We start from the raw sequence: 13410 nt of genomic DNA on the forward strand, positions 1-13410 counted from the left end.
ATCCTTATTTTATTGGAGTCAATTAACGACTTACTAATAAATTAGCTATGATATAAATTGTCCGACATTTCTTTGTCGGCATCGTGTCGACCAATAGGAAAATGTCTGAATTCCAATTGGTCGGTGAGGTTTTGAGTTGAACGCCCCAGTCTCTTTCTGGCATGAGAGCGCAGCTGAAAGTCACGTCAAGCTCCCATCGACTGAACACTGAGAAACAGTTGCCACTCGTTTATCACTCGAGTTAGTTGTAATTGGACAGCTCGCTCCATAAGTGAAAAGCTACCTTGTCAATCAGTGCTCAAATCATAAGTAGTTCATATGTGTCCAATCTATTTAATTGACTCTGATAGATAGGATTCAGCAACAAGAACTAATAGAATCATGGATTATCTTATAGATAAAGTACTAATATCATGCTGTGACATGAATAATGTGTGTGGTGTGAAATAAATGTGTGTAATGGGATTTTTGATTAAGGACCAGTGGCTAGAAGTATCCACGTAAATCTACCGTGTGTGTCTCGGACAAGGATACATTTCTTATTGTGACTTATTACTGCTCTCCGTGATATTATTTATAATTAATACCTTTTTGCGAATTTTGGAAATGCTGTGTACTAGTGCACCTCCAAGCCCAATAGGATCAGATATCTCAGTGGGGGCTCCGAGTCCGCCGGCAGCCGATGCATTACACGCTCAGGGTGGTGACGATTATTTCCGGCCCCTGAAGAGACTTAAAATGATAGACGGTAGAGAAAAGTGTTCCAGTCCCCCTCGCTCCACCATCGAAGGTGTCAAGTCCTTCTCAATAGCAGACATCCTCGGCCATGAGCCCCCATCAGGAGGTGTTACGGGTGGCGTCAGTAGTCTCAATCATCATCACAATCATCTACATCAGCATCAGAGTCATCCTGCCACAAAAATTGTTCGACCTTGGGATCATTTACGAGGACCCATACCTGTTCGTCCTTTTCTACCACCTGCTCTTCTCCACTATGAACATCGCCTAGCCTTAGATTACCAGCGCCAATTACAGGAGCACTTTACGGCACAGGCTCAACTGCTTCGGCATATGAGTATGGAAATCATACCCTCAGAAAGTGGATCCGAACGTTCCAGTTCAGCCACCAGTGATTGTTGCTCGCCTGAAATTGGCGGATCTCGTACCTCCGACCACCATCATTCGAGTGGTCAACAAACGCCAGCGGCGGTGCATCAAGCAACTTCCGCAGGTAGTCAGAAGACTAAGCCCAACGGGACGCCTCTCGACGCCCTCTTCCAGATGACCAATAAAACCTTCGACGAAGCTCAAGGCGAAAATGGTTCAGGTAAGACAATATTTTAATTTGATTGCCTTTTGATCCATGAGTCTTCCTTTTTATTTTTAATGCTCAAATCTTAAAGATTAATCAAGTCAACAGGGTCATAATTTAAAAAGGAAATCACGTCATTACACCCGTATGTAGTAAGTAATAAGAAGTTTAATGTTAAAAATTGAGAAGGAGGATGAGCTGTTTCAGCCTTGCATGGTTTCGAAAAATACAAAAAAAATAATAATAATAAAAGTCCGGAAATAAATTTGTAAAGGAAACTTGTAAAGGACAGTAGTAAACATGGGATACTTATAAACACTGATTTTCATTTTTATGCCCAGCGCACGAAAACTTTTGTTTTGTAAATATGTTTTTGAAATTTCAATGAGAGTGAATGAGATGTAGATCTAGTCATCTCGCTCACTCTAATAGGAAATTTTGAAAACATGTTTACAAACAAAAGTTATTGTGCGTTGGTCATTATGCCCAGCGTACAATAATTTTTGTTTGTAAACATGTTTTCAAAGTTTCCTATGAGAGAGAGTGAGATGATTAGATCTAGATCTCACTCACTCTCATTGAAATGTCAAAAACATGTTTACAAAACAAAAGTTATTGAGCGTTGGGCGTTACACTAGAAAATATAAAATAAATAAATATAATAGAAAATATAATATAACTGAAAAATATAATAAGTTCCGAAATCTCTCTTCCGAGGAGCAGTAGTTTATTTATGGAACGTTGTGCCACCATTATTTATTATTATTAATTGCACTGTACATTTTTTTTTAGCGGATATAGAAAACAGACAATTTAATTGTCTTAAGCACACAGTTCATAAACGTAAAGGAGTGGTTAATAAAAAATGAGTTTCATAGACTGCCCCACTCTCCCCTAAATGTCAGTATGAACGCTATATCCCATGAAGAGAATTATCCTTTTCTCAAACAAGATCTACAGATTTTTTTCTGTTTTGGAAGTCTGGTTGGAAAATTTTAAACTACTGAAAGTCTTGGAAACAATTAGAATCAATTTTATCAGTACCAGAAATTTTGATTTCCTAAAGTGGATTATACAAAGGATTTTTTTTTTGAAAAATATTAGGAATATTTTTTTCTTATAATCAGGCAATATTTTTGAACTAAATGAAAAAAAAATACAAACCTTGTGTTTCTACATCAGAATTAAAAATCGCAAGACTAAAATAAGAAACTCAATAGCTGAAATCAAACAATCAAAGTGAATGAAGAAAAAGTAAATGTCAGAAAACGGGTATCATTAAATTGCAATTATGATTGTTAATTACACCATAGTTTATGGTTGTCTTCTCTATGGATAAATTAATATCACACATCCCAAGTATTTAGGAAAATTAATAGTTTTTCCCATTGTCCAATGTACTGTCTCACGAAAGTATTAATTTCGTTTCACAGATCTGGAAGTATCGTATTTTAAAACTAAAGTAAAATACACTTAAAAAATCTTCCCAACTGAGATTGAAAGCAAAGATTACATGAAAAGTATTCACAAAAGAATCTTATTTGCAAGTCAAAGAAATGAAAATGTATGACCACTTTAGATTGTTCTATTATATGAAAGATAACTCTTGGTGTTAGCTGATTTTTTTTCTTATTTTTAGACATAAAGTTATTTATCATTGAAATTTAATTCGATCGAGATATCATATTTAGCTATTTAGCATCGCTTGTTGACATATTTAAACTAAACAATGAATTTTATAAAAAAAGCAATTTAAAATTAAAGAATTTTTATAAAAATACCTGATAAAATATCATCATATATATAATCATAAGTGATGTCAAATAATTCTTCTTGAAAGTGAGTAAACTGGCAAAAGAAATTCAAGTAAACAAATATTTCCTAAAAAATAAAATGTTAAGGTTTAACACAGTACATTGTGAAACTCTTTCAGTTTTACACAATTTTAAATGAGATTATACAGTGGTGACCAAAATAATACGACCACCTTGTAAAGTAATTTTTGTTTAAACTTTTATATCTTTTCCCAACTTGTTGCTATAACTTTGATGTAGAAATCTTCAAACTAGTAACATCATAGAATAAAAGTTGTTTTGCCCGCTAGACATCTCTATATTGCACAGAATTACATCAATACTCAAATTCAATTTGTCATTGTTCATAAATATAATATAAGCAATAAAACTCTTTTTCTCTCCGCCCTTTAGATTTTTTTGTATAAGTAAAAATGCTTTTAAAAAGAAAATGGAAAAAGATATAAACATTTGATTGTCATATCTTTTGATTCTTGCCTTGGCGTTATTTTAAAATTCACTCAAATTTTGTTTTAATAAAAAATTATTCAATTTTTTCTACAATCTGTAGAATAAATCAAATTGTTTCTACAAAAAAGTTCTGTGAAATGCTGCAATCTTTGAGAACTTGAAAAGTTCGTGCAATCTGTTCGTGTAAAGATTCAAGACAGACGAATAATCAATTTTGCAAATTTCGATGTTAAATATCCCGAAATCCTTATTTTTTATTTTAATAATATTATAGTATGTCATCATAGTGCGAGGAAAGACCTTTCTCACTCATTCTTTTGACCGTCACTCCATTCTTGATCCACCCTTTGTCCGTTATAGTTGAACTTCATAACTTGAAGGTATAAATGGTTAGCTTTGTTGAAAAGTCTATGTATTAAATAAAGCAAGACGGGGTGGTAAAACGTCCAAATCTTTGTGAAGTGCTTGAAAGCGTGACTTGGATGTTATACCTTAAAAATATTTTCACATCATTTACTGTTTATCGGTTCTCAATTGATTTGAACCATCTTATAAATCATTCAAAACATTGTCAAAAATGACTGAGAACCAGTAAATTTGAATTTTAGATTAAAAAAAAATTATCGGTTATGAACTGGTTCGTAACCAGCTTAGAACCAATTGGAACCGGTTCAGATTTGTCAGAAATTCAAAGGCCTTTCCACCGATCCCAAATTGATACCATTCGGTTGAGAAATGCGCTCTTTAGATCCTTTTTAACCTTTGACCATGTAAAACCCTTATTAAGAATGATTTAGTGGTATTTTCGTATAAGGACGAAATATCCGTAATATATCCCAAAATGAAAAAAATATCGCACGACACGTTGTCTAACAATTTCAAAAAACATGCTTGTGGAAGAAAACGGTCCCAGGGTCGACATATGGGGCTCCCTAAGATCCCAAAGCTTTATTTCTAACCGTATAGGCTCTAGACGTAATAACAGCTGGATGAACAGACAGACAAACAGCGTGATGTCACTTTTACGAAATCATCTGAAACACTAAGATAGATTGAAAAGATTGTAAAGTGGTGTCCGGGGGTGGAAGGATGAAATCTTGGGGGGTGAAAAAATCGACGGATTATATATACTGCTCTTTCTGTGGAGTTCCAGAAGTAAAACATGGAGGACCGAATTTGAGAGTCGTCAGTTTTTCCAAAATGGTGTTTCCTCTGTTGGAAAAATTGTGATAAACCTATTGTAGGGTATAGGGGAATAATTTAATAAGAAAATGCATGCAAAGGAGACCACTCTTGCTCTGAGCGTCTCATTTAATGCCTGCATATGTGATGGTGTGTTGAATTTTATTCGGCATGTAATATATATATACATAACACATGCATTTCAATTTGTAAGGATTTTTAAGTTCAGGAACTACGCTGTTGGCTGAATAAAATCACAGTCACCTAAAATTTATCCAGGCTTATCTTTGATTTATTTATCCTTCATCTTATTCGGGTCTAAAACAATTTTCAAATTTACTTAAAGTGTGTCACTTTGAAAACTAATTAACATCGTGTTCGATAATGTGTCTACATGGAAATACTATACTTAACACTTTACATATTCTCAATTTGATTTAAAAGTTAATTGCATATGAATGCTTTCAACAAACCATTTATGTAATCCAGAAAAGACTGGAAATTTTTATTTTCACATTAACACGTTCATCGACTGAAAAACAGAACTAATATACCTTTCTAAATATAAATTATATTAATTTTTAATTAGCATCTCAAAATTTAAGACAATCACATCTATTAAATAACGTTGCAAAATAATGTAACCTTGTGTTGTACTCTTTAAATTTTAAAATATATAAAAAGCGATGGCAAAGGGTCCTATGGAATGCACGAACTCACTAGATAGAGCTATCCGTGAATTATCGTTTTGCAAGTTTTTTTTGGATATATACCGGTTTATTAACTATTAAATTCATTAACAAATAGGAAAAAAATTCTTAATCAGAAAATTAGCTAAGAACTGCGCATTTTAGAATGTTTTAATCGTTAGTAACATGCACACGCGCAAATAAAAAGAGATATTCGAGATAAATAAACTAAATATAATTACTTGACCAATATATAATATTACCAATTGAAACTGATATATCAAGATAAAAAATGTCAAGATTTTTCTAAAAAAAATCCAAATTCAACCAAGTCGGTTGAAAAATTTTGCCTTTTGACCTCCAATAATTCAAAATAGCGAATTTTCCGGTCAGAGGTATGTTTGGACGAAATGTTCGCCTGGACAACCTCTTAAAACATATTCGAAAATCATTGAAAAAGCCTGGTCAATTTTGAGATCAACCGAAATACATGATTTTGGAGGGTATAGAGGGGGTTAGGCGATTTATTGTAAAAAATAAAACGAATTGTATATTATTTTTACTCATTCACAATTCCGTGTAGGAACAAATGTATATATTTAATTTCGATGATCAGGAGTCGTTAAAGGTATTGGAAATTTGATTGAATCTGAATGAAAGAAGAAATTGATATGGGTAACCACAAACCAATTCCAGTAGAAATTAACATTTATTCCCTTTATTGAATGCTACAGCAATTTGTCCCAAGTATGTGCGAAGATGCTGAGAAAAGTGTGATTCTCACGTCTTGTCGATCTTAAGATATACCAGGAAGAATTTGCATTGGCGGTGAAGTAAATATTTGGCATGTAAGATTCACAATTGCTTCTCGTCTTTGGTGGATGATGGATCAGTATAATGTGAGACATTTTTTTTGAGATGAATGCACATGGGATACTTTAGTGTAATGATTCCCAATAAAATTCTTTGTTGAAGCGTGAAGAACAAAGAATTGACTTACAATAAATACAGATAAAAGAGAACTAATGTGAAAAAAGGCGCATCGATCAATCGATAATCAGACGAGCGTTCACCAAAAGTGGCTTTTGTTGCTTCACATTGTGGAATGGTCTTCACAATCACTATTCTTTTTGCCCTCAGTGAAAAGGATATTAAATTCAGACAGACTCGGTGTGTGGGTCCAATTCGTCACACACGATTAAGATGCATTTAAGAAAGTCCAAATGCTGTGTGGCACTGATTCGCATCTTGTGCTTACTTTTTTTTCTTCTATACCAACATTCCTGAATGTTGAAGAGAGAAAGCAGGATAAAATATTGTTGTATTTGTCTCATTCTATATTAGATACCTACATCACGGAAATTCATTGAGAAAAAATTATTAAAAAAAAATTGTAGAAAATATTGTAAAAATTTTGCAAAAATTTGCAACAGAGAGTTTAATTGTGATTATAAAATGGAAAATAGCAAGAAACCTAAAAAAAATATTTCAGTTGTTCTTTTGTTAGATAGTTCAACAAACTTTCAACAAACCTATAAAAGCGTGATTTATCCTGATTCAAAACCCATTCAACAAATTTTAATTCAAACCTAGGTCGATGTAAGAATTTTGCTATAGGGGAGACTGGGGAAAATTTGTCAAAACAAAAATTTCAATATTCACTATTTTCTAAAATAAAAGAGACTGAGTCTTGAAATTTTTATTACACATAGCCTTCATGAACCTTCTTAAACTTACAAAGTTTCAAAGGATTCGAGGAAGGATTATGTAAAATAAAAAATAATGAAATTTTGAGCCCTATTTTTGGAATATTTAGCTTACAGAAAATATCTATACTGATTAGTTCAATTTAAGCACATTTCTTGTTAAGATAGAGAAAAATTATCTTCGACAAAGTTATAGAGGAATAAATTTCCTATGAAAATATGTCTATTTAATATTTTTAACGTTTGCGAGAGTAAAACGTCACAAATTATTCGAAGACTGACAAAATTTGCCCCAGCAATTTTAGAATATTTTTTTTAGAAAATGATTCGAAAATCACATTTCTTTCGAGATAGGGGAAAATAGTCTTCTGCAATGTTGTAGAGCAGTAAAATTCCTAAAAGAATATGCTCATTGAAAACGTTTAAGTTTTCTCAGAGCTCGTGAAAGAATTAAATATGCGTTTTGACAAATTTTGCCCCAGTCTCCCCTACATACACACACACACCTTGTCAATTTCTAACTAGGTAGGGTTGCCACTCCTTGCATATCGTCGTCAGGCAGTGTATCCTGAGTCGTCTCGTCTTCGAGGCTTTTCGATCTCATGTCCTTTCTTATATTAGAAAACCATGTGATAGGCCATAATCTCTCTTGTGTTGGATTTGGTCCTCTAGGCGACGCATCGCATGACCCTACCATCTCAAGCGGATTCTGCGATTCTATTGCTAATTTTCTCCACTTGCATGTTGCCCCTCACATGCCATTGCGCACCCTATCCCTTAGAGTGACTCCCGGCAACCACCTCAGCATTCGCATTTCTGCGACGTGAAGTTTTTGATCGTGGGCTTTGGTGGCTGCTCTGCATTCAGCATCATAAAGCATTGCGAGGCGAACCACGATCTGGTCCAGCTTGCTTTCCAACTTGGTTGCATTATTCGGTTATAAAGCACACCGATGCGGACGGTGGACTGATCGACTGATGCCATTTAATCCATCCAACCGATACCCTGTGTGCAATATCTGTAATCACAGAGCCATCACGGAATAGGATACTGTCGAGATATCTGAAGTTGTTGTTGGTTCTAGTCAAATCTTGTGCATCCATAAATAGAGATCCGTTGTCTTCGGTGCTTCCACTGAAATTGAGGTGCATATACTCAGTCTTCGAGCGACTAATTTTGGGGCCACCATTCCTTCAGAGAACCAGTCCCCATTGCAGAAGATCCCTATTTTTGACTACCAGTACCACATCATCTGCATAGAGCAAATTTCATGGCGCCTCGGTTTGTGCAGGGGAGATTAAATAATCCATGACAATATTGAAGGGCAGTGAACTCAGTGCCGAACCCTAATGCACCTTAACACCCACTCAAAACCGTTCTTCAACTCCAGTCAAGCTTCGTACTTGTGTCGTGACGTCATGATACATGTTTTACATTATAGTTACGCGGCTTTTCTGTTAGACGGTCGAAAGCTTCTTTCATATCAATATAGGAAACCTTTCTTTGCCATTTTGTGTTTCTCCAAGTTCTAGATGGAGTGAATGGCATCCGTTGATGTTTTTCGAACCCATATTGGTTTTCCGTGAGTTTTGGAGTCTGGAAACTAACACTATTTAAAATAATTTTTAGAGTGTATGAAGTCAACTTGATCGCACGATAATTGGAGCATACTTGAGCATTGCTCTTGGAGCCTCAAGTGGGTCAGTGGATAGAGTAGTGGCTCTATGACTGTGAGGTCTCGGGTTCAAAGCTGAGTAGCAGTAGAAAAAGATTTATCATGCCATATCGGCTTTGAATTCATCCAGTGAATGAATGAATAGTAATGCCAGTGATGCATATTGGCAAAAAAGTGAACCGCCTACACAATAGAGGCTGGTATGAGAACGAGTTTCTCGGCATGTAAGTGGTACTTCAGTCGATACAAATATTCACTGTCACTGATCCCAAACACACACCGAGATGGGCTGCTATGGTATAGTAGCGGCACTGGTTGCCCACAGAGCTATGATATGGAGCGGCTACCCGTATCGGGGGATAAGATAGAATAGGAGTGGGGAAGTATAAGGGGCCCAATTGTGGTCTGGGTGCACCGGTAATCCGAAATGGAGAACTGACCCCTGGTAAAATCTCTTATGTTATCTGAGCACTGCCTTATGAAAAGGGTAGTAAAAATCACTGGTAAAAATAAAAGGATCAAATTGATTCAAATTTGATCAAATTGATCCAAATTTGATCTTTTTGCAAAGGATGGATCAAATTAACATGCTTTAATTATGATAAATGTGCATTCAAAGTTCGAAATTTGATCCATCCTTGGCAAAAGAATAAAATTTGGATCAATTTCATTTTTACCAGTAATGATTCACCAGGCATTCTACTGCTATATAACATTGAACAGAGATGTCAACCAAATTAGCCCGTATTTGTTACATATGTTACGTAGTATTTGTTACCAATTTGGACAGCGAAGCCCTCACTTAAATAACTGCACCCTGGCAGATCAAGACCAAGACCCTCAAAGAAGAAAATTCCTGAACTAATATTCAGGATGTTCCTATGTAGGGCATTCTCTCTCGCTAGCGGCAATCACTGACGAATTTCTAAAGTCCTCAGAGTTTAAGGGGTGTTGTTCTTGTCTAATCTCTTTTTTATTTCCCATTTTTTCCCAAACCTTTGCCATTTTTCTTCAAAACCGCATGTTGTTTACGAAAACGTGTCGCGCAATTTCCTTTTTTAATTTTGGATATGTATTAGAGACATTAGAGATTATCTCACATTTCGTCCATATACTTAAATCACTAAAATACAGTTGAATCATACATAATATCGGTTTTTAAAAATGCAAAGCAAAGCAAAATGGTGTTATGTTTAGTCTCGTTGGAAAGGTCTCGGAATTTCTGACAAAACTGAATCTGTTTCAATCGGTTATGAACCGGTTATAAACCGATAACTCATTTTTATACGATAATCAATTGTATTTACTCTTCAGTTATTTTGGGCGAACTTTTAAATGATTTATGAATTAGTAAATGGAAAATGATGCAAAAGGGATTTTGAGGTATAACATCGAAGTCACGAGTTGAACATTTTTCCACACCCTTTAAATTGCAGAAATTAAATTTCTAAATCTAAATTGTTTAAAATGTTTCATTCTATGTTCATTGTAGTGGCCTATCTAATGATATAGTTTCTCATGTCTTGGATAGTGTTATTTGCATATGATAGAAACAAAATCATAATGAATAGTATAAAAGTAAAAATATGATCTCTTTGGTGAATATCAAAATTTCATTAGTAAGACGAGAAGCAAAGAAAAATGGAAATATATGGGAAAAAACACGGCAACACCAAAAGACTCACCATCATTAATATCCGTTTGATGATTAAGTTAATCACATCTTCGGCATTTGTGATGTTTGGCTCCTTTTTCCTCCGTCTCCTCTCAGATCAAAAAAAAACAATATTGTATATATCTGCGTTGTGTCGCACCATAAAGCTTATTATGCCGAGCTTCACTCAAATTAGACACCGTCGTCACATTTAATTTCATTAAATATATAACTCGTTTAATAAAGTATCGTTCAGAAAAGAAGCACTCACACACGAAACGAGAAGTCTCGTTCCGTTAATGTATTTAAATTTTACACGATTTATGTTGTTTGGTGAGTGGATCGTGTGTAAAAGTATACCATATCTGCACTAAGCGATTAGACGTAGTGGTGTGTTGATTTCTGTATGTTGGGGTGAAAAAGAACAAACAAGAACAGAATTATACTTTTTCTATTCCTTTACCATGAGGAAGATATTCATTGGGTCTAAAATGATTCCTTGAGGGTGTAAAATACCACCGGTGAAGATATACACAGGGGAAGAGCGAAGAGATAATCGAGAAAGAGCAAAATATACCAAACGTGCACACAAAGTATATATATTTCCCATTCTGCATCGGAAATTGGAATCTTCTCCTTAGTCTCTCCCTGCCTTGCTCACGGCATACAGAGGCGCAGAGAAACACTCTTTGGCGAGAACTCTAATAAAGTACAATGAGTTGCTGGGACGGTGATCGTCGCTCTAATGGCCAGGAACACTGAGCCCGGGAATCGCGCCAGCGTGTGGTCCATTCTAAGTGGTCAAAGATGCCGCGGCCCTAGGTGTCGGCCGAGCTAATTGGAAGATGTTCAAAGGAGCCGCCAATCTCTGGAGTAGGGATCAGAGCTTGTAATAACTCTATCTTCAATATGGGAGGCCGCCGATTGTACGATCACCGATGAATTTTTCGGTACAAGAGAGACCCGAAAAAATGGTCCTCCTCTCACGAGATTATTTCTTTCATATTGAATAATTGGTGCTCTGAAACATATAGTCGAATGGTACAAACCTTGTGTCATGCACTGTATTAAATTTGTCAGAACATCCGTAATTTTGTACATGAGGAAAAAATGCGTTTACTAAACATGCTTCACACAACTCTGTAATATTTAAGAAGAGGCCCTATTCATTCTTTTAGCATCAACTCAAAGTATTTAATATGCACACAATAACTGATACACTCTATGGGCAATTTACGTTTACAGTAGCAGAGTTTACCATCGAATTTATTAAAGACCCACAATTTACAAAAAAAAAATTTTTTGGGTTATATTATATTGTCGAACTGGAGACCAAAACAGATTCTTTATGGATTTTATTTAAGTTCACCAATTAGCAATATCATATTAAAATGTGATTTTTATGGTGTCTTACTTGCGTGGTGTGTATAAAAATTGAGTGGATGTCGGCAATGAAAAAAGGAGGAGGAAGAGCAAAAAGACAAGTCATCATCATCACAAATACTTGCCGCTCTAATCTTCCTGTGAGCAAAGCATGAGATCCAAACTGTGTGATCCATCCCGTCTCCCATTCATAAGCACTCTCGTTGAGGTGAGATCTCTTCCCTCCTGCCCGACTTGCAATGGTGCATCGTGTTTAAGCGCGATTTGTTCTTCAAATGCGCCTGAGTGAGTGATACAAATACACTACACACAGCACAAATTGATTAATTACATCAAATTTGTTATTGATTTCGATTGACGGAATTTGAAAATGATTGCAGAGCGGCGTGCTGTAATTACAGAGTAGCAAATCCATTCTAACACATTTTCCACAGATAAATGGACAGCACAAGAGGAGCCCTATAATGGCATTCACACACTCAAACATACCTTCACCATGTGAGATCCCAAGCATAATATTAGCCAAGGCGTGTATACTATTAAGTGTGGATGGCAAGAATGCTAAAATGCTTCAAAAACGCACAAGAATAAGTTCAGAGGCGTCATATGTATAGTTATAGTAGCTATTCGTGTTGCTAGTGATTGGCTTTTACGAGCTTATGAAAACCAAGATTTTTTCGTTGTAATTCGGTTTTTATGTGACAAGCTTGATAAAAACTAGTGTTTTATTCAATTTGCTTTATTTTTTTTTTTTTAATTTCACATGAGGTAACTGATGGTCAGGTTAAGAAAATACTCTACCCTGAATTAGGCAATTGGAAACTCTAGCTTTAAATTGACCCGTGATAGTCCCAAACACAAGTAGATTTTGATTCTCCAATAGTGTCTTGGATAAAAGGTAATTTAACTGTATTTGCACAAAAAGTCGTTGATGTTCGAAGAATTCAAATTCAATTTCGAATTTTCATACTAAATTTTCTAACAAGGGAAAATTTATCAAATATCACACCTAGAAAGCTGGCAAAAGAGTTACTCAGTGATTATGGAGTGATTAAATAATGGGATATGAAAAGTAAGCGTCGTTATTCTGTTTTTTTCCTCACAACAAAGTGAAGAGCGACACATTTTGACACTCGAGCACTTCAAAATTCGATTCAGTCACCTGCGAAATTATCAAGAAGTAAGAAAGTCTCTTTTTTGGCTTTCCAAAGAGATTTTAGATTTTTCCAAGCTTTACTTGTGGATGGTAAGAATGCTTTCTGCACATCTTTTCGATCAGGAAAATTTCATAAAGTCGAAATTCATATCCCTTTTTCCCTTAATATTTTCGCATATGTCTATCTTACTCTTTCACACTCTTCTTCTTTCTTTGAATGTCACAGCAACTTAGATTTAGTTCAGTCCAACTTCGAGACCGAAAGAGTGGGATAGACTTGTACAAATCTTTTCATAAAGGACGCGAAATTTGATTTCATGAAATTGTACCGATCTAAAAGGTATGCCGGAAGCATAAATTTTAATTTTTATTATTTAAATTCTCGATTA

At 35.1% G+C, this 13410-nt stretch overlaps 1 protein-coding gene across 1 annotated transcript in view; it reads left to right on the top strand.

Moving 5' to 3' along the window:
* The first annotated feature begins 216 nt into the window (after nucleotides 1-216).
* The window catches only part of LOC129799477 (transcription factor LBX1-like), a 49578-nt gene continuing 36384 nt past the window's right edge, over nucleotides 217-13410 (top strand). The window contains exon 1 of the mRNA XM_055843377.1: nucleotides 217-1327. Coding sequence (XP_055699352.1) covers nucleotides 607-1327 — 721 coding nt within the window. The 5' untranslated portion in view covers nucleotides 217-606. The remainder of the gene's footprint in view (nucleotides 1328-13410) is intronic.

This window comes from Phlebotomus papatasi, chromosome 1 (genome assembly GCF_024763615.1).
Source record: "Phlebotomus papatasi isolate M1 chromosome 1, Ppap_2.1, whole genome shotgun sequence".
Lineage (NCBI taxonomy): Eukaryota > Metazoa > Arthropoda > Insecta > Diptera > Psychodidae > Phlebotomus > Phlebotomus papatasi.